Source organism: Poecilia mexicana, unplaced genomic scaffold, assembly GCF_051168715.1.
Source record: "Poecilia mexicana isolate PSO_F unplaced genomic scaffold, ASM5116871v1 scaffold_17, whole genome shotgun sequence".
In the NCBI taxonomy this organism is placed as follows: domain Eukaryota; kingdom Metazoa; phylum Chordata; class Actinopteri; order Cyprinodontiformes; family Poeciliidae; genus Poecilia; species Poecilia mexicana.
Window position 1 is genome coordinate 23484555 of NW_028263386.1, and position 21522 is coordinate 23506076.

Here is a 21522-nt window from a genome sequence, read left to right on the forward strand (position 1 = left end):
TTCTCCCCTGACTTGCTGTTTTTGAAAAATATGTCATTTATTCTCACTTTTTTGTTATCTTTGCTTATTTTGTTGTCTATCTGTGGGATGTATTCTTAGTTTTTTCCCCTTTTCTCCTCTGACATTATGTTATTTTCCAGAGCTTTTCCCCCCATCCTTTGTTGGATTGGCTGTGACACTAAACCAATTAGAGTTTATTGTGAGGTGGTTGCTAGGTAAAGCAGTCAGTAAATGAAAGGTGAAGGGTGAAGGGGGTTACTCCTTCAGGAATCCAGAAGTCCTTTTAATAGGGTCAAAGTGTTTAGAAAAAAGTAAAAAGAGGGACATATAATGAGGGAGATTCCTTCTTGTAAATACTTGGGTTATTTTTTTTAGATTGTGCTTTTATGCTTAGCTAAAGTCAATGAATGACTGCATTTTACAGTCAGTTCATTCTAATAATTACCTAATACTGCTGTTCTACTACGCTTGGTTGGACTTTTAGGGTTTTTTCATTGAACTATGTTTAAATGATTACAAAACAAAGTTCCCCATTTGAGCTGATGGACATTGTTTGAAAGAACAACACAAAATCATCATCATCATCATCATTTAAATTGACTTTCCCTTTAAGCCTACTCCACGTTGCCACCGGGTTTTTTTCCCACAGTGGTCTGACAATGACACACAGTCAGACCTTAGCCCAAGCAGACGCTTCCACTCCGTGTCAAACGTTCAGCGGCGCCGCAGACCCTCATCTTGGACCTCAGCAAACATTTATGGAAGCACAATGCAGCAGAACAAGCATCTCTTTGTCGTAATCAGGGAGCGGGGGGCCCCTGTAGTTGCTGCGTAATCTTTAAGCTCCACCAGAGAGAGAGGTTGTAGTTTATAGACAATTCCACTCAAGCTTTTGTTTCTGAAGGAAGAGAAATGAATGTATTTACTTCTAGTGTCGTCGTTTGCCAAATTCTTTGAATATTCCAGGCAATACATTTCTCATTTCCGCATTAGTGTTGTATGGCTTAGTCTATTTTAACATAGGATCCATCTATAAAGTTTCATTAAATGATCCTGGTCTGATAAATTTGACTTTTATCAAAGCCCAGACAAAAATGCAGTAGATGCCTTCAAATTTTTTCCAAAAGAATGCAGATACATGACATGCAACAAAAATGCCAGATTGCTGGATGACACTCTCAACCCCAAGCTGCAGATTTGCTAAATCCTTTTGAGAATGCAATATTGTTTCTAACTCAATTGTTCACACGTCTCGGTTCACGTATTTCGTGCAAATTTGACAAAGGGCACGGTTATTGTCTGTCTTTCTTTTTCTGATACTTGATTCTTATTCTCACACATTTAAATTCTGGTTTTAATTTTTAAAGATCAGTTCGCAGATTATTATTATTATTATTATTTTTTAATCTGAAATAAAAGAGCCAAGCAAGTCAGTCGTGGTGTTGACCCCCTCTAGAGGAGTCAACGGGAAAATTACACTGGGAGAAAGACGTGCGGAGGTGTGGAGGGGAGGAGACCTCAGATCGTTGGAGCGAGAGGCTGCAGCAGAAAACAAGTCATTACAAAGAGAGGAAGAAGAGAGGATAAAGGGAAAAGAGAAGAGAAACTGGAAAAACAAGGAGTTGGAAACCAGACAATTACATTTTGGAATTTATTTATTTTTTTTATTTTTATTTTTTTTTGTGGACATCATCTCCTGGATTTTCGCTTCCGTCAGAATCCACCTGTCACCTGTTGCAGATAGGAAAATAGCACCTGCTTGGCTTCTGTGTGTGTTACCAGTCGGACCACCTTCAGCCTCTCCACCACAGAGAAGAGGATGGGAGCTGTTCACCTCTGTCTCGCGCTGGTTTTCCTGACCTCTCCAGCGTGTGCCCAGTGGTGGAACTATTTCTGGGTGAAGCCAAAAACCACCCATCTTCTTCCTGCCCTTACCTCTCCAACCAGCTCCCCCCCGGAGCCTTCCCCAACCCCGGGGACTCCGTCGGAGTGGGGAGAGGGAGAAGAGGAGGATGCGGTGACAGCGAACCATGTGGAGGACACCGGGACAGGGTGGACTGCGCCGTCCTCTGCTCCACACACCTCAGGGGATTTAGTTTCCCACGACAATAAGAAAACGTTGACATCGTCTTCTAGGGCGAACTCAGGTGGAGTCACCAAAGGCAGGTCTGGGAATAAACCACTGAAACAGTGGAAGAGTGGTGAGTGATTGTCAATGGCTTTAGTTCCCAGTGGACCTTTTCTGAACAGTTCAGTCTCATAAACAAAAAGTAAAGCCAGTAAGACATTGGCAAAGTCATCCCACTGATCAAATGATCCAATAGTCTATTGGGGGGGGTCCTGCAGTTTTGGACCTCCATGCCTAAAAAAACACACTGGTGGTGTTTGTGAGAAATACGAGACAGGCATTCGTGCTGTTTTTGGTCAACCGTGATTTTGGTCTTGGCACTCGCAAATAGTGGCCACCACTGCCCAGTAATCAAATCATAAACACTGACCATGAGGAAAGTTGGGACATGCCGTGCTTTAGATTATGTTCTAGGCTCTTCTGTGAACAGCTTTACTGAGTTCACTTTTGAAGCAGGTTTCTTCCTCTTGGAAAGGTTCACTGTTGCACCACGTTGTCTCCATCTGTGGATTATGACTCACTGTGGTTCACCGGAAACACTAACAAATGGCTCTGATTTAGTGCAAAAACACTAAATCTTCAGCAAGATATAGGAGCTTATTTTAAGTAAATATTTCCTTAATATTGATTTTTAAAGCACTAGTTCCACAGACAGGTTGTTTAACTTATAACAAGACTTTTTTTTTTCCCATAAGTGAAACAATCTGCCAGTGAAACTACAACTTTTTCATCAATATTAAGCAATTATTGATTTAAAACAAACTCCTATACCTTACTAAAAATGTACTTGTAAGCTAGTTTTGTCTTATTTCAAGTGTAAGGTTTTGTGTGTAATTGTTAATGACGTAGTTTCTCATCTGCTCTTGAATTTCTGTAAGCTTGATGAGTTGCATTTTGAGATCTTCTAGCCTATGTCAGGTTGTCTGATGAGGCATTTCATAATGCTACAAGGTTGCAGTAATGTGTATTGGGAAAATTAAGTGAGTTGGACAACTTTTGATTTGGAAAATCAAGATTTTTATAATAACTTGTTTATCGATCTGAAACATTTAATAGCAGAAATCAGTAAGGGGGCAAATCGTTTTTCACAGCAGTTGATCAGGTGGGTTGATACAGCCATCAGGTTCCACCATTATGACGTTAGCGTAACACAGGGACAACTTTAAAAACCATCGGTGGTGCAAATATAGATTGATAGCAGTGTCACCACCCACATATACGAGCATTTTCAATTAAACTCAGTTGGAAATGGGGCCCTCATCTGACTGACTTTTAAGATTTACTTGAGTTTCCTTATTGGCTACAACTTCCAAGAAAGATTCTTCAGAAAATCTGGACCATACATTTAAATATCTGTACATGTATGACCAGTTTAACATTCTTGATTTTGTCTGTCCGCCTCATGTTAGCTAACGTTAAGTAAGATGTCCAATATCATCACACCAAGCAGTCTTTAATCTCTAATTTGTGTGCTGATGTTTTTTTTAGAATGAAGGTTTTCCCAGTGTGTTTCGTGATCTGAGAGCATCTGAGCTATGCGACACACGTCTACCACGAAACGGTCCAAGCTAAGTCTGCAGACTCAAAAAAAGAAATCTTGAGAGAGCGGCTCAGGCAGCTGGAAGCTTTTATGTGGCAGCCAGGGTCGAAGAGGTATTAAAAGGTTATAGATGGCCACACTGAGGGAGTCAGTAATATTGGTTTTTACAAGACTCAACAAGCCGATGGAAGCTTTCATGTGGTCGACATGACAAGGATTAGCTACAGGAGGAGGGACTGTGACAAGGGGAGAACACGACCCCAAATTTGTAATTAGACAAGTGACAGATCCGGTTGATTGGTATTTGGAAAGCGTTGAATGAAACTGAATCAATGGTGAATGGGAGGTCGCGTTGGGGACGGGTGAGCGTTAGATATTTTACTGGCAACAACAAAAGAATAATCAGAAATAGCTCAGAAGTTTGAACACATGATGGAGCTATGAGTATGGCTGATGCTGAAGTAAAAAAAATGGTCTAAAAGTTGGTGATAGATAGTCCTTTAAAAAAATCTGGAAAAGTGCGAAGTTTTATTACTTTCCAAGTCTGGATAAATGTAGAAATGAAGAAAACTCTGGATAAAATCGAGGATAGATTTTCCAGACTTAAAGAAAATCTTAAAGCTACAAGAAAGGAATTAAAAAAAACAAAAACTTTTACATCGATATTTACAGTTGAAACTAAATGTGTAGATGCAGAACATAACAAGGCACAGTTTTGGAGTTTTACAGAGTTGGAAATGTTTCATTTTCTTTACAGTAAGATTTTTAATCTTTTGTTTCATTCATCGAGGTCTACAGATCTCAGTTTCTTCACAGCTCTTCCAATGATCCACTGCAGCATTTCAGTCAGGTTGAAGTCTAGATTTCACTCTGGATCACCGATGCAACTGAGTAAATGTGACGATAGTTACTACTGAACTCTGCCAGAATCTGATGATGTGCTTTTTTTAAACAGACTTCAGAAACTTGAGTTGTTTTGTAGACGTGATCTTCAGACTTGTGTTTTCATTAGAGATGTGCCGATCAGGTTTTTTCCTCCCGATACCGATACCGATCACCCATGAGGGCCGATCACCGATACCGATCACCGATACCAATCACATAATTATTATTATTTTTTTTTTATCATAAACACTACTGGTTACATTATGTGGAAAAAGGAACCATGAATTCACCTTAATTTAGACAAAAACTTGTTTTTAATAACTTTTTTCAAGAAGAAAACTAAACAAAACAGGCATTGTGCAAATTGTACTGCTATTGATAATACTATCTTTAACAGACTGATAACATATGAAGGCTCTGAAGAGGCTAAATAATGCAAAGAGCCAAAATAAAACCTCTCAACATTGCCAAAAAAATTCAAATATAAAACTTAACATTCAAAGGCAAAACAGGTTCCATTACAATAAACAATCCAGAGTTACTGAATGAAAACTTCCTGTTAGCATGGCGGCTAGCTGATTACTGCTAGTTCTGATTGGCTGTTTCTGACTGAGCGGAGTAATTATGCAGAACAGGGGATTATTTTTTCAGAGATTATCTGTCTCATGTTAGGACAACTAAAGTTTTAATACGTATGTAAAATTTATTTTTTTTAGGTTAGATGCTGCAGCTTTAACCAGGTTCGGTGTGAGAGTCACTACCAGGTGGAGCAGAAGCGAAGTCTGTGAAATATTACTACCTGTAGCGTAGCAGCGGTTCAACAGGAGAGCAGAACCAGCGTCTTACATCGCAGCTCGAAGACTTAAATAATTTTGCGGGTTATTTGTTTAGCTTTCTGACCGTCATGCTAATCCAGGTGAGTGTTTGTATGTCTTTTTTACTGCAGTGAACCTCGATGTAGCCAACCTCCGTCAAGTATGGCACTGTTTTTATGACGTATTAGCTTCGTTGTGTTGATGCATTTTGACCTGCTTCAATTTTCCGCCGCAACACGCAACACGCAAACTTCCCCATTCACTCAGTGCGTTATAGTTACACATCGCTTAGGATTTGTTGCTACGCGTTTGCGCAGAGTGAAGGAAAGAGGAGACCAGCTGTACAGGCAGGCTGGAAATGAGATGATCGGTATCGGCAACAAGAGCCAATGATCGCCGATCACCGATCATGCACTTTTTCACGAAAATCGACCCGATTATGATCGGTGACCGATCGATCGGCATACCTCTAGTTTTCATATTTTAGGTTGTAAAATATGAAAACACATTACTTACCACATTAATTGATCGCTTTTATTTATTTATTTATTTATTTATTTATTTATTCATTCATTCATTTTTCTTGTTAGCCATGATAAATAATTCATATGTAATATTACTGACACAGTTTATTAGAGAAAAATAAAAAAAGTACAGTAGTTGGTATTTTAGGACTCATAAAGGTTTAGTTTCAGGAAACCTGACTTGGAACGATGTTGTGATTGACATTTCGCTCAAACCTGCAGGTTTGGGAAGTTGCCCAAGCAAACGACTGATATGATACTCTCTGACAGATTTCTGCAGCCAAGTCAAGTGTTGGATTAGTTTTTAACATTAATGTCAAATAATAACCTCAAAGCGCGGGAGCAAAACTGAACAATTTGTTGACCAGGCCGGTCAAAACCTCAGGTCTCTCGGAGTTCATCTGCTCCTTTTGGCCATTGCAGAAGCCTGAGGCCTGCACATCTGGACTGGAGGTGTGGGGTCTTAGCAGAGTTTCAGTTTATGCATGTGGACTTTGTTTGCACCTTTTCCCACCTCTGTTGGCAACAATAAACTTTTAAACATGTAGTTGTGTGAGTGACGCGCAGCTGTACACCCACCCACACACACACAACCACAAACCTCTAATCACACTCGTTTCCACTCGTTAGGACCGATGAATTAGAGACAAGCAAATGCTGGCCTGTCTGGCCTGGTCTGGTCTTTGTGTGTGTTCTAGAGTGTGAGTTTTCCATGTGTCTATGTGTGGGTGTGTGTGTGTGTGTTTGTGCACATGATAGGGATATAGGATGAAGGGGCTAGCCTGTCCTGAACGCTGATCTTGTTGCTACAGGAGACAGGCTCCTTCGGAAGGGGAATCACGGGGGCGCGAGGCCGTCCCTTTGCGCGCGCACACACACACACACACACACACACACACACACACACACACACACCGAGAATACTCTAATTACTACACACTAGGGCTGAAACGATTCCTCGAATGATTCGAGTACCTCGATTACTAAAATTCCTCGAGGAAAATTTACCTGCCTCGAAGCTTCGTTAATTTATGTTTTATTAGTTAGCGCACCGTGTTCCGGCCGGGACTTCATTTGCGTTGCGCGGAGCTCTCACTTCCGCCTCTGAGTTGTTGACAAAAGCTAAGTCTCAGCGGCATAAAGTCCAATCTTCAAGATTGGCCCGTGGGGATTTTATAGATTGATGATAATGCCCGACTTTTTATCGTTTTTGGGGAACCAATAAGCATCCTTAAAATGACTGGGGGAATGCCTGGAGTACGGCAGCATTTCTCCTCCGGGGCTGCTGGTTGAAAGCGAACGGCGGGAAGAGCGCTGAGGTGAGCGGATAGACTGAACAGGGCGGGCGGCTGAGTAGCTGATGCTTACCGTGTAAATGTAGCTTTACCGACGAACCGCACAATAAATTTCATATCCCGGTCTGAAGAAACGGGTGGCGGAGCGCATCGTACATGGCTGGTAGATGAGTTTCTGAGTGTGACCAGTGAAGGTGTCGTAAATATCCCGTATTGCTTCCCCCCGTGTTCGTCCCCCGGTCTAACGGTTCGTCAGTCCGCTGGTCTATTTCCTCCCCTCCACCCATCTTACGTTCGTTCATTCGCCCTCTCCTCCCACTCCAGGCGGCATTTCCCGTATTTTCAAACCCAAAGCGTGACAGGTTAGGTGGCAAGGTGAGTTTAATTAATCTATTAAACTCACTGAAGATGAATACATAAACTAAAAGCTGGATTGTAGACATTTTTTATAAGCATATTTGTGAGCCTGCCTCTTTGTTATTAAATTCAATATAATTTCAGATTTTTCTATAACTTTTCTTCTGGTTAACTTAGAAAGTGAGCTATTATTGTTACAGGTTAGTTTTCTAAACTACAAAAAAGCAACTGTTAGGGATGCTCAAATATGAAAAATTGGACTGATATTGATATCTGATAGTAACACCGGTATTATGCCAGATTTACCAATATTTCATTTTATAATTTTTTTTTATCCGATTACTCGATTAATCGTAAGAATAATCGATAGATTACTCGATTACTAAAATATTCGTTTACAACAGCCCTACCACACGGTGCGTGCTTTTCTGTTTGGAGGGATTATGTCGGTGTGAGGCAGGGCAGCGACGCGTGGTCGTCAGGATCAGGTCAGCCCAAATCAAAGTTGCGTCGGAGCGATTCGCGCGTACTTCTGCTCTTTTAGTCCCACGTTCTGGGATGAATTAGCAAAGCAGCAGACAGATCTGCACAGCTGTTAGAAACGTCGTCAACACAACATGAGGTATCAATGTCTGCATCTGAAGTAAAAACATCAACGCCTCCTTTCCCTAACTGAGCAGTTGGCGACGGATCGATGGGTTTTCTCCCAGAGTTGCTCTGTGTCGTTGACCTTTTCACCTTTGCGTTGTCTCCGTCAGAGAAAGCCTCAGGAAGTCATCTGGACCTGATGACTCTGATTGGCATCCCTCTGCCTCCCGCCGTCTCCTTCACTCCTGGCTTCCAGGGGTTTCCAGCGTACAGCTTCGGAAGCGACACCAACGTCGGCCGACTCACAAGGACGGTTGTGCCCGGGCCTTTCTACAGGGACTTTGCCATTATTGTCACGGTACTGATCCGAAGCCAAGACACTTTCAGACGTTGTTCTGTTATGGGATGGAGTCGCCAGGGTACTGATTTTAAACAATGTCCCTCCTCTATCAAGTGCTTTTGAGCTTAAAAACGTCATGTAAGGAAACCTTTGTGTCATTCAGCGTCCCTGATGTCCCCATTCTTTCCGTCCCTTTCAGATGCGTCCGGCCACCCAGAGAGGAGGCGTCCTGTTTGCCATCACAGACGCCCATCAGAAGGTAGTGGAGCTGGGTTTGGCCCTTACACCGGTCCACGGAGGCCTGCAGCGAATCGTTCTGTACTACACCGACACGGAGCAGGCGTCCCACAGCCACAAGGCTGCTGCCTTCAGCGTCCCAGACATGACCGACCAGTGGACACGGTTCACGGTAGGCTGATGAAGTAAACAATCGTCTTCATTTTTTCTTTTTTTAATATCTGTCAGTTTTTTTTAGTTGCTCGTGTTGTATGTATTTTTTTTTTTTTTTATACCATTTTCTTAAATATAATTACTCTTTTAATAAATAAAATCTAGCACTGACTTACCTGAGTGAAGTTGCCCCCTCCCACCTTCTTCAAATCAAACAAAAATGGTGTCAAACGTTTGTGCTGGTTTAAGCAGCACATTTTTATCTTTGTGCTGCTATGGCTTTGAAGATATTTATGAAAATTTAGAGGTCAAAAGGTCGTCCAGTGACCTTTTGGCACTGATAGACTGACAAACACTGACACAGTGCAGATGTTTCATGGTCATTCTGATGTCACTATTTATGACATCAGAATGACCTTTCAAATTCCATCCAAATCTTCAAAGTCAGATCAGCACAAACAAAACATTTTGCTGCACAAACCAGCACAAACGTGGTCGAGTTGATTGACACCAATTTTATCTGACAAAAGTGATAAAAAAAGTATTTTTTAAATCAGACAAATTGATAACATTTAGTGTCAAAATGCAGAAAGTATATTCTGCTGCTTTCATTAGATCACCCAACAAATGACAGGAGTTTATGCCCTCTTTGTTCAACAAGTTCTGCTTTAGACCCTGAACTCGTCAGAACACAGTCTCCCCACTTAGAGGGAAAAACACTGGATGGTATGGATTGACCCGTTGTTGGAGTGAAACATCCCATGTCAAAATGTATCATTTTGTACCCTAACAAGTAAAACCACAAAGGTGGAACTTGGAAAAAAGCAAAAAGACCGGCCCTTTAAAACTTCATGTTGTGAAGACACACGCAAAACATCCGTTCATGAGTGAAATTTCACTTTTTATTCCATGCTGTACATCATTCTGAGGGAAACCAAGAGCTGACAGGAGGCACTGTGATGTCACAGTGTCACAATCTGTCGCCACGATTCCACGCTGTGACATCAAAGTGTAACACAGTGACATCACAGATACATGTGATGTCAGAGTGTAACAGTGACATCACATAGGTACTGTGACATCAGAGTTAACACAGTGACATCACAGTGGTACTGTGACATCAGAGTGTAACACAGTGACATCACAGTGGTACTGTGACATCAGAGTGTAACACAGTGACATCACAGAGCTACTGTGACATCAGAGTGTAACACAGTGACATCACAGAGCTACTGTGACATCACAGTGGCACAGTGACATCACAGTGGTACTGTGACATCACAGAGCTACTGTGACATCAGAGTGTAACACAGTGACATCACAGAGCTACTGTGACATCACAGTGGCACTGTGACATCACAGTGGTACTGTGACATCACAGAGGTACTATGACATTGCAGTGTCACACTCTGATGTCAGTGTGGCATCTTTCAATTTCCATCCATATCGTTCTGAACTACATGATCTGACCGTGACGTCAGAGTGTGACCATGTGACATCACAGTGCCTCCTGCCAGGTCTTGGTTTCCCTCAGACTGATGTACAGCATGGAACAAAAAGTGAAATCTCACTCATGAATTGATGTGATCAAAACATGTTTTTATCTTTAACCTAAAATACTAAACACATCACTTTTGATGAGCGCATTCCTGAGACTTTGACATGCTCCACAAACTCTTTGTATCAAATCCTCTGCCTGTCGTGTAGCAACACACATGTAGTAAAGAGTCCAAGATGGCGACACAGCAGCATTTTTAAGCAATTTGAAATCCTTTTTTGTACTATCTATCTAGTAATTTTTTTTCTTCCATCTAATGATCAGTGACCAGCACTGCAGTTCTTCTATGAAAATTTTTTGAATAAACTTTAGTGAAACAAGTAACAGAGATAAACATGTTTTCATTTTCTTCAGGTTTTACTACACTGACATGGAGCAGGCGTCCCACAGCCACTTCTCTTAAGATAATAAAATCCAGCATTAATTTTGCAAACTCATTACTAAGTAATTGTTCTTAGGAGGGTTTTAAGCTCAAATGTAGCTTAATATTAGCTTTAAATTAAGATGACACTTTATTTTGGGATGTGGGACACAACAAAGATAAAGTAGCCAGCAATCATAAGCTGTTGAATTTTATGACGCATAGAAAACAATAATACTGAATGTATGAGTGGATTAGAAAGAAAACCCAGCAAAATATATTTGTATCAAGTAGCTTTTTCTGTGCTGCAGTTGGTGGTGGACCATAATGAGGTGCGTCTTTACATGGATTGCGGTGAGGCTGAGAGGACGACTTTCCATCGCCGGCCAGAGAAACTCACCTTTTCACCAAACTCCGGCATTTTTGTCGCAAGTGCAGGAAGCACAGGCTTAGATAAGTTTGTGGTGAGTAAAACACATTATTCATACATATGTTGTGTTTTTTAATCTCTGGTGAATAGCTAGAAAAAACTGCTTTTTTTTCCTAAATAAAGATAGACAAAAAGGAAGAACATGTCAGTATTTGTGTGCAGACGGGCCTCTCATTACCCTGCTGCAGAGATGAAATGCATGACTTCATCTCTCTCCTCTGGAAACGTTCCAGCATTCAGCCCAATTAATCCGTCTCTGTTCTGGTTTTAATTCATCCACCGTCCTGGATGCAGAGACAGAAAACGATCACTTTAGATTCATCATGCCTTTCGTTACTGTGGATATCAGATGAAAGTCGTCTCAAAAGGCACCTCTGAATGTTCAGCAATGTAGAAATGTCAGCCTGTTTCCTGCTTTCTGAGGAATAGCCATCGACTTTTATCATTTTAATGGTTTTCTAGTAATAGTTATCTAAATATCCATCCATCCCAGGTCTTGTATAGATATAAATGTATATAAGATCTATCCTGTATATTTCTAGCTGTCGCCACTTGAACTGGCACTTTCCATTAAGTAAATAGTCAAAAATCTCACAGGTCTTACACACCTTATTAACCAAGAACATCACCATTTCTTTGAAAAAACATTTTTACAAAGAGTCAATATAACTGTTTCCGAAAACCGGGATCGGCATTCCGCGGATTCCCATGCGTCCAGCAGGACTGGCTCTGCTGCTGGTTCTGTCCTGCATGTTTCAGAAGATCAGAGACGGGGAGAGGGCAAGATGAGAGGAAATAACAGGAGGAGGACGGAAGAGGGGGGAGATGCAGGAGAGGACAGCAAAGAAGGACGGGGGAGTAAACCAATAACAGACGAGGAAGTCCGAAATGTCGGCATGTCTTTAGTTGTGGTCCAGTCAAGGCCTTGGATTATGCCAGTCAGGGCAACCCCTAAGTAGTTTTCCACAAAGGAAGAAAACATATTGGATTTCAAAACAAGTTTGTTTATATTGTTATACAATGCGTGTGGCTCCATTATTTAGAATAGGCGGGTTTTTAAAGCCGTAGCAATGATATTATACCAACTTGGCAACTGATTGGACGTGATCCATTCCTGTTGCCATGGTGAGCCACTGTAGCCATCATCACTTCATTTAGTGCTTGTTCAAAGTGGCCTGACTTCCTCAATGGGTTATCTGAAGCATGAGCGGCAGAATGTGAGCCGCTCAGCAGCAGTTTGTCAACTTGGCTCTATCTGGGTCACAGAGCGGGTTTGTTCTCGGTGCTGTGGACCGGTTCAGTGTGGCACGCCGTCCTTTTTCAATCAGTGTGTTTATGGATTGGGGCACCGTAAATGTAATGATTAATGATGAAAGGAACCAATGACTTTTCTGTGTTTTTTCAGAAAATGCACCAGCACTTGTGCAATCTCCTGAGCAAAACAATAGAAAAGCAGTCAGTCATGTGATATTTATGTTCTTTATGACGCTTTAAGAAAAGGAATTTCTTACATTCTTGGGAATTTAAGAATTTAAGACACTGACAGGCTTCATGGACATGTAAATGTATGTAACTTCTTGAATTATTTCATCTATACATGGCATTAAACCACATTGTACTCAGTTATTTGTCTTTAGATCTCTAGCAGTGGGAACAGACAAATGGAAATGTCAAAATGCAGTTTCTAAACACAAGAAAATCAAAATATCAAACTTCAAAAACAATATCTCTGAAAACATATGAAACTAGTATACATTTTACTATATATTCTTTTGCTTTTACTATATTCACAAGGCAGAATTTAAAAGTTAAAACAATGGAAAACCAATTTTACAGCAACTGTCTATAAATCTCACAGGCTGCGCATAAATCAGGCGTTAGCTGTGCAAAATCACGTCTTTACAATAGGAAATATTTTGTGATTTCTTTGCAATGTAATCATATTTTGAACACCTATTAAAAAAAGTCAAAAACAGACTTTTACTAAAAGCACATTTTACCAAATCAAATGCTATTGTAAAATACAAAATCTTGGCATTTGGGAGCGCAGCAAAGCAGTAGCTTACAGCAGTCAGGCAGGACTGTTTACCCTCTGACCTGGAAGTGCTTTGGGGTTCTCCAGAATAAAGCGTCTAAATATAAACCCAATGTCTAACCATAAAAAAAAAGAAGTGCACAATTTTTCTGAAACAGAAGTCACTTATAAGAGCCCAACAAATAACTAATTGCAGGTTTCCCTGTTAGTGAAGGTAAATCATAATTCAAATGAGAAATTGAATCCAAATAATTTTACCTCATTACATAGGGATCGATGGCATTGCTTTTCTCTCTCTCTCTCTCTTTTTTTTTATGTTTTATTTCTTTTATGTAAGTCAGTAGCTGGTGTGACAACAGCAGCTCTGCCTTATTTTCCATGTATTTCCATGTTCAGGGGTCTGTTCAGCAGCTGGTCATAAGGGAGGATCCCAGAGCAGCAGAGGAGCAGTGTGAGGAGGACGATCCGTATGTGAGTCACTCAAACACAGCAGATAATGAGTTAGAACCAGCGGACATGTAAGGCTGGAGCGCCCTCTTCTGGATCAACAGTTTACCGGGAAGTTGTTGATAACATTTTTTTTTCTGTTCAAGAACTATTTATGTTATGGATTTTTGAAAAGCAAAAACATTATTAGTGTGATCAGTATGTGGGGGGGAAAGAAGCTAAATACAGGGCAAAATTACGAGCAAAGAAGATTTCTTTATGTTTTGCACACAAAGAAATCTGAGTTCTTTTACGCTTTTACTTTGACAACGGAGACTGTTTTGGTATTAAATTGTCAGAGTATTATCACAACTACACAACTGTTTGACAACGTCTGTTATTTGCCAATACAGCTGTTGCAAATGAGTGAAAATGATCTTACGCAAAGGCTGAAAATTGTATCCGTGATTACAGTTATCTGGAGATAAGTTGTATAACAAATGTCTAACTTTTGGCAATCTTTTATGCAAAATCTAAAAAAAAAGAGGCATATCTGAAGACTTTTTGCATAGCGATCGTTTCTTGACATCTGTAAATAACCTCAAACTCACTTCTTTATTTGTCGTATTTTCTGTCTTGGCGCTTATTGCCTTTACTTTCTTTTATTTATATTGTTGACTTCTGGTTTTGGATTTGATGCGTTTATTTTGATAAGACAACTTCCCCTGTATATATTATAGAACGGCAGCTTGAGTTTTAACAGTGATGTTAAAATGTGTCTTGTTATTAGCAGTTCCCTTGACATAGGCACGAGCTCTTACAGCGAAACTAAGGGTTTATTTCCAATAAACCTCTCTGTTCCTCAGTTAATGCCTCAAACCTTCATTCCATTCTCAGGGGTATGCTACAACATCTATGACAATCCTACCTTTTTCAACAAACATTACATTTCTAATGAACTCAGGCCTCGGGGTACGCGAGCGGAGACGATCCTCTGGATGACAGAGAGACTGAGGTGGACTCCAGAAAAAGGGAAGATGGCGTCAAACGGCCAGTAGGTGGCTCTCTTTTCTCCAGGCTCTGTTTGTTGTCTACTACTCCCACAGGCAGGAAGTCAGTTTGACCCAAAACAAACCCAGAATCAACTACAAAGGGCGAATCTTCAAAGGAAACTTTCTTTCTAAAGCAGAATAATAGCTTCTACACATTAAGGAGGTTTTAAACATTTGGAGTAGTTAATCTCCTAACTCCCAACAGATTCCTGAAGGATATTTTTGTTGTTGTTTGTAAACAAATATAGGAAAGAATTTATGAACATTCATATAATAAACCTGATAATATTTGACACTGTCTTGACTGAAATCGTGTGTAATGTAGTTGGATTGCCATTTCTCTCATTACTATTGTTATTATTTATTTCTTTATTTCTTTCTTTATTGCTTCTTACAGGAGGAACCCATTTGGTCTTACCAAATACAATCCACTTTTAACAATCTTCTCTGTTAAAGGTCGTCTCTCTGAAGGCTGAGAACAGCTTCCCTGTTAAAGCTCCGCCCACTGTTTTACCAGAGGTGGAGCTTGATGAGTATTCTGGTCACATGACTCCGACAGCAGCCAATGAGGATCTGCTGATCACAGGTGAGAAAGAGACTGGAAATGATTTATTTATTTTCTAACATGGGAGCTTACTTTCTTCATAAGGTGCCTCGTTAAAGAATTTATGGCAAAGATTTTCCACATTATGTCACATTACAAACAATATCGAATTTTATTGAGATAGCCGAAGGTGACGTATAATTGCGAATTGGAAAGAAAATGATTCATGGTTTTTAAAGTGTTTCACAATAAATAAAAAAAAATCTGAAAAATGTGAGTACATTTGGTTTTAGTTCACTTTACTTTAGTTGCAAATGGAAGTTTCTACCTCGTTTGAAACCAATATTTTAAGATTTAAAGATCTGGTTAATTCAACATCTGAAAATGGAATGAGTAAGGCACAATTGCAAATCTGTTGAGTTGTAGTCATCCATTGTAAAAGAGAGCATCAACAATACAAGCAGCCGAGAGCAACATGGCCGCTCTGGAGGAGATGCAGAGAACCATAGCTCAGGCGGGAGAACTTTAACACTCAATTATTCGTTATTTACCCCAGAAGTCTGGGCTTCGCAGAAGAAGGGTGAAAGAAACGAAAAACAGTCGAAGGAAAACTGTAAACAAAATCCTACTGGCCATTTGGCGCCACGACAAACATTCAAAGCAAGTGGATTGGTCAGATGAGGAAATAGTTGTGGTTTTTGGCCTGCTTGCAAAACGTTGTGGCAGAAAACAAACACTGCACCGCACCCTGAACACACCATCCCCACAGGGAAACATGGAGGTGGAGACACTTTTAGCAGTAACTGGTTGCATTTTATGGGAAGACGGATTGATGGTAAACCTGGTAGGTGATTCAACAGCATTGGAAGGTTCACCTTCTATGAGGGAGACAACCTAAAACATATCCAAGTGTTAGAATATATAAAAGTTGTGTTAATATATAAACGTTAAGACCTAAGACTAAATTATGAAATTGTTTCAAGTCTGTCTAGTCCAGTGTTTTTCAACCTTTTTTGAGCCAAGGTACACTGTTTTAATTGAAAAAATCTCGAGGCACACCACCGACCAAAAATGTAAACAAAGATACCCTGTAGCCGCCTATATTATATAGTCATTCTTATCAAAGTGTCTTGAATAGGAATCAGATAAACACAAAAATGTATTTTTATCACATTTTACATTTCTTATTTCAAATTGCACGTAACATGTCCACTTCAAAAATACACCTGAACAGCCACAACACTGTGGTGTTAAATTTAAAGAAGTTGTAGAAAACTTCAAAGTGTTTTACAAACTAATCCACAAGCATTTTTATAGCCGGAATACAGAAAATAATTCTTACTCTGAAAGAAGCAATAATATTTGGGAAAGATTTCACTGTTAAAATATGAAGATTTGCATGTACAAAATGTCAGTATCTGTATATTTTACCCATCTAGTGTGAAACCTGTGAATGTTTGGATGAAAACAGCTGATTTCCTGGCAGAAATTGAAGAAAGACAAAGCTCTTCCTCATCAGCTCTCAGTCTCTCTCTGGTTTTAGTTTTTATAGTAGTCAGGCTTGAGAAGCTCACTTCACACAGACATGTTGTGGGAAATGGGCCCATGTTCTTTCCAACTACTGCTGAGCTTCATGGGCTCTTTGCACCTAAGGCGTTGACGTCACATCTCCAGGAGCTAATGCGGCTCACTTTTTTCCGCTTTGAGTTACCATGACTGGTAGAAAAGACTAAGTCGTATTTCAGATGCAAAAAAAACAATACTATTAACATTGTTGTCTTCCTAATATAATGGGCTTTTAAGTTTTCATTAATTTCCAAGCGATCCTGAATTAAGAAGATGGCTTGTAAATATCTGTCGCTACCAGCTAACGCCGCACAGCAAAGTTTGCAGCCTTCACTTCACTCCGGATCAGCCTAAAACTACCGGGGATACGGATGGTAAATAAAGGAGCCTCCCTGAGTTATTTCTATGGAATCACTTCTATATTCAGCCTGAAAGAGTTTATGGGAACGAGAGAGCAGACCAGAGCCAGACAGCCGAGCAACTGATCCGCCTGTACATCCTGCTGTAAACACCGTCCTATCTGAGCTCTTCACAAGAAACATGCAAAGGTAATAAAACGAAATAACACGGAGACATGAAGCAACACGGTCATATTTTTCTAAAAGCAGCAACTTTGAACCTGAACAGCTGAACCAGATCTCTGACACCAGAGCTGCGCTACTGTTAAGCTATGAGGCTTGTTGTGCTTCGTCAGGCTTCGTTAGTAAAAAGCCCGAACCGTAACCGAACCCTGTTAGTCTGTGACACTAACGACAATAAACACATAATATACTTGAAAATAAGATAAAAACATTGTCCGTTAGAATGTTTAGATACTTAAATAGCACATTTTACAAGAACAATGTCCGAGAATATTGCCTACTAGCATAAGCTAACGTTAATGTTAGCCACAAAGTTTAAGTAAAACTCACCTTCGTGTCAGTGAATGTATAACGAGGCGAACATCTTAATACCTTTCTCCAGCTTACTTGTTGGGGCTTCGGATCGATGTACAAACCTTGGCCAAGCCCTGAAAGCACCTAATGTAAATGATATTTGTATTGGATCGGAAACAATCGAGCCGCTTTACCCCGAACGCGGAAGCTGAGGTGCAAAGAGCCCATTGTCTTTTCCATCACTGCTACCGTAACATTCATGCATCACTAATTCTCTCGTTTTAATGTAAAATGCTCTGTACCTACTGCCATCTAGTGGTAAGAAAATTACATGATTACGCCGCTGGTCTCTACTAACCATGGTTTCGTTCACACCGAGCTTAAGTGCAGCGGCTTTATTTCCCTCCTGTTCTGCCAGATCGACAGTCCTCAACTTAAAAGCTGCATCATATGAGTTTGAAAACATTTCTCCGTCGTGCCTGCTGCTAGCATGTGGTTGTTCCAAATGAAAATTAACGCGTTCTTCTTTGATTTACAATTTTGACTTCTAATGATTCACTTCCTGCTAGAGAGCCCCCTAGTGGTTGAAGAAAAATACACAGAAAAACCGCACCGGGCTACAATCTGCATGGTTCAAAGTTTAGGAAAAAAGTAGCAGCTTATAGTCCGGAAAATACGGTACCATAGGTGAAATTGAATAATTTCCACGGCACACCTGACGATCACTCACGGCACACTAGTGTGCCGCGGAACAGTGGTTGAAAACACTGGTCTAGTCAATCCCCATCTAGTTGGACTTCAGGGCAAATGTTTCAGTCTCTCGGCAAACCTGGTAGAGACATAATAACCCGAATGACTTGTATCTGTAACTGTTGCAAAAATGTTGGTCTTACAAGTTGTGGCATTTTTTAAAGCACTTTTCAGACCTTCTGAAACTTTTCTAATGTGATCAAATGTGAAAACTTTTGCTCGGCATCGTTTATTTCACCCCCAAAATACAAGTACTGTAATGAAAAACTTACAAACTTTTCACTTTAGTTCTCATTTTATAATGTCTGAAAAATCAGCAGCTGGACTTTCATTTATTATTCATTTCTTCATTTGTTTGCTGGTTTATTTATTATGTGTGAATTGTTATGTCAATGCACCACGTTTTATGTCCAGAGTCGCATCAAACAGAAGAGGCAGGAGAGCGACCTGGACACGTGAGTCCACACGTCGTCGACATTTTACTATTAGAAAATATCCACTGAATTACTTTTTTCATTTTTCAAAATTATTTATTCTGTCAGTGACCTATTTGTCTCAGTGATATAAAAACACATACAGACTGAATTCAAGTTCAGCAAATATAAACTCAGGCTTTAAAGACTTGAAATGTACAGGTTCTCATCAGGCCCGGCTTGAAAGGGGAACCAGGAGATCGTGGGCCGCCGGGGCCTCCTGGCTCTCCGGGACCTCGCTACACACACAAAGAGGGCCGTGGGAAACATGGGCCACCAGGACCACAAGGAACTCCTGGAGCCCCGGGAACACCGGGGGTCGATGGACAGAAGGTTTTGTTTGTTTCACTGCCTCAGATTTCAGATGCATAAGAAGATCTGCTGCTTTACGTAAATTGTTTCGGCTTCTCATACGTCTCACATCAGCAGGTGTATCACGTTGCCACAGAGCCTTTCCTGAAAGCATCACAACTCTGAAGTATTATATATTTCATGTATGCATAACGTGATTTAATGTTGTGCTTTCTTATGCAGATGCTCTGTCTGCACTGATGAAGAGTCGTTCGCTTTGTGCGACTGAACAGAGCAGAATTCGTACTGAAGTTTCATCCCTAAATTCTCAGTCGATCCATAATTTATAGTATTTGAATATTAATGCAGCAGCAAACTAAGAATCCCACACCCTTTGCCTCAGTACATACACAAAATACTATAGTCTTGTGTGTTAAGTGGTTTCAGAAAAGTTTGCAAGTCTCAAACATTTATAAGAGTTTTGTTGTTTGGCCATTTTCCCCCTAACCTTCTGAATCTTTCACTTTCGCTTTTTGCAGGGAGGCAAAGGTGAAAAAGGTGAAGTGGTGAGTATCTTAATACTTGAAATTCTGCTTTATTTGTGTTTGCATTGATGTTGTTTAAGACGTATGAGTAATGGAGATGTGATTCTCCCATCAGGGTCAGAAAGGACAACAGGGACTTCCAGGTTTGAGCGGAGAGGCTGGAGCTAAAGGAGACAAGGTGCATCTACAGACGATCCCAAATGATTTTTGGTGAAAGCATATTTGTTCTCCATTGAGTGGGTGGAGAATTCAGAATTTTACTCAAGTGAGAATAAAAAGTAAAGCATAGGAAAAATACTCTGGAAAAGAATTTTTTTCAAAGAAGTTACTCAAGTAAATGTAACTGAGTAACTTTAGGTGGTTACTAGCCACTCTGCACATGGTTGGCCAGAAATGTCCAGCAGTAGATGCATAATTCATTTACCTGAAAGAATGAACTACCAGCATTAAAGGTGTGAAATGATTAAGGAGTGGAATGACCAGCTGCACTTTTTATATGCTGTGCATAACAAATGTTTAATTTAAAATCTGTAATATTTTTAAAAGTTAGCAAAAAAAGGAGAAGAAAATAAAACCTAAACAACTATTAGTGGAGAACTCAAAGGCTGCTTCTGTTCTGGCATTGATTAGGTTTTAGACTTAATCCTTAACAAAGCATTTAATCTAAAAAGGTTGATGGCATTAATCAAAAAATGTTTGATCTTTTAATTAAATTTAAAAAAAGACAAAAGACAGGAAAAGTAAATGTTTGGATGATGTCTTCTCTGTTCACAGGGGGACCCAGGCGTTGGCCTGCCAGGCCCCCCCGGTCTCCCAGGACCCCCAGGGCCTCCCAGATCCCGCAGTGTGCCGGTGAGCAGACTATGATCAAATTTTACAAACGGTTTGTAAAATTACCTTCATATTTTTGACATCATATTTATGTTTTAGTATGGACCAGATGCCCTTGGTTCTGGCTTTGAGGATCTGGACACCGATACCATTTACATCAGGGTAAGAGCCAAACACGTATAAACGTTTACGATAATTTGAGATGATTTAATTTCTGTTTGATTCCCAGGGTCCAGCAGGTCCTCCGGGGCCTCCGGGACCACCCGGGCCTCCTGCACCCCAGCTGTCATCAGAACTGACCCCTGGCCACACTGGACCCCCGGGTGCACCTGGCAGTGATGGACTTCCAGGCGAACAGGGAATACCAGTAGGTTACCTGTCAACTTAAGGTGCATTTAGATACGAGTAGAAAAACGTAAATTATATATATCTATACTACTGTGTTCAGTCGTCCATGTTTCATATCTATCAGGCCCCCAGACTGAAAATCTAAAAATGTTTCATTCGTTGTATTTCCAATCAAGATACAGGTTCTGCCACCACGTTGACATTTGATCCTATGTTTAACCTCTATATCTGCATTTGTCTCCGTCATCTATGTGGTATCCATGTTTCACCCCATCCTGTTCTAACTTCATTTTTCCTGTCCATCCATCTTCTACACTCTTGCCATTTCTCTATCTCCTCTACTTTCTTGCAGATATTTGAGGATGACTTAAGTGGCTCTGGGCCTGTTGGTTCAGCTTTGAGTCCAGAGCTGGCGTCAGTTCTCAATACAAAACTCGCTACTGGTTCCGGTTCTGATTTTAGTTCCGCCTCCGGTGTCGGTTCGGGTTCTGGGCTAGAGTCTGCCTGGGGCTCGGGCGAGGTATTCTGGCCTGGTTTCACCCAGGAATAAAGGAGCAATGAATGACAGGAGTGCA

General features: G+C 40.5%; 1 protein-coding gene across 2 annotated transcripts in view; it reads left to right on the forward strand.

Annotated features, from left to right (window-relative positions):
• The first annotated feature begins 1219 nt into the window (after positions 1-1219).
• Positions 1220-21522, forward strand: part of col15a1b (collagen, type XV, alpha 1b) — a 36300-nt gene continuing 15997 nt past the window's right edge. The window contains exons 1-14 of one of the 2 annotated variants that reach the window (XM_088014567.1): positions 1220-2201; positions 8303-8490; positions 8672-8881; positions 11093-11245; positions 13643-13717; positions 14637-14726; positions 15181-15310; positions 18874-18914; positions 19095-19265; positions 19763-19789; positions 19884-19946; positions 20543-20620; positions 20699-20761; positions 20829-20966. In XM_088014567.1, coding sequence (XP_087870693.1) covers positions 1820-2201; positions 8303-8490; positions 8672-8881; positions 11093-11245; positions 13643-13717; positions 14637-14726; positions 15181-15310; positions 18874-18914; positions 19095-19265; positions 19763-19789; positions 19884-19946; positions 20543-20620; positions 20699-20761; positions 20829-20966 — 1809 coding nt within the window. In that variant the 5' untranslated portion in view covers positions 1220-1819. The remainder of the gene's footprint in view (positions 2202-8302; positions 8491-8671; positions 8882-11092; positions 11246-13642; positions 13718-14636; positions 14727-15180; positions 15311-18873; positions 18915-19094; positions 19266-19762; positions 19790-19883; positions 19947-20542; positions 20621-20698; positions 20762-20828; positions 20967-21522) is intronic. The other variant, XM_088014566.1, reaches the window with a different exon arrangement.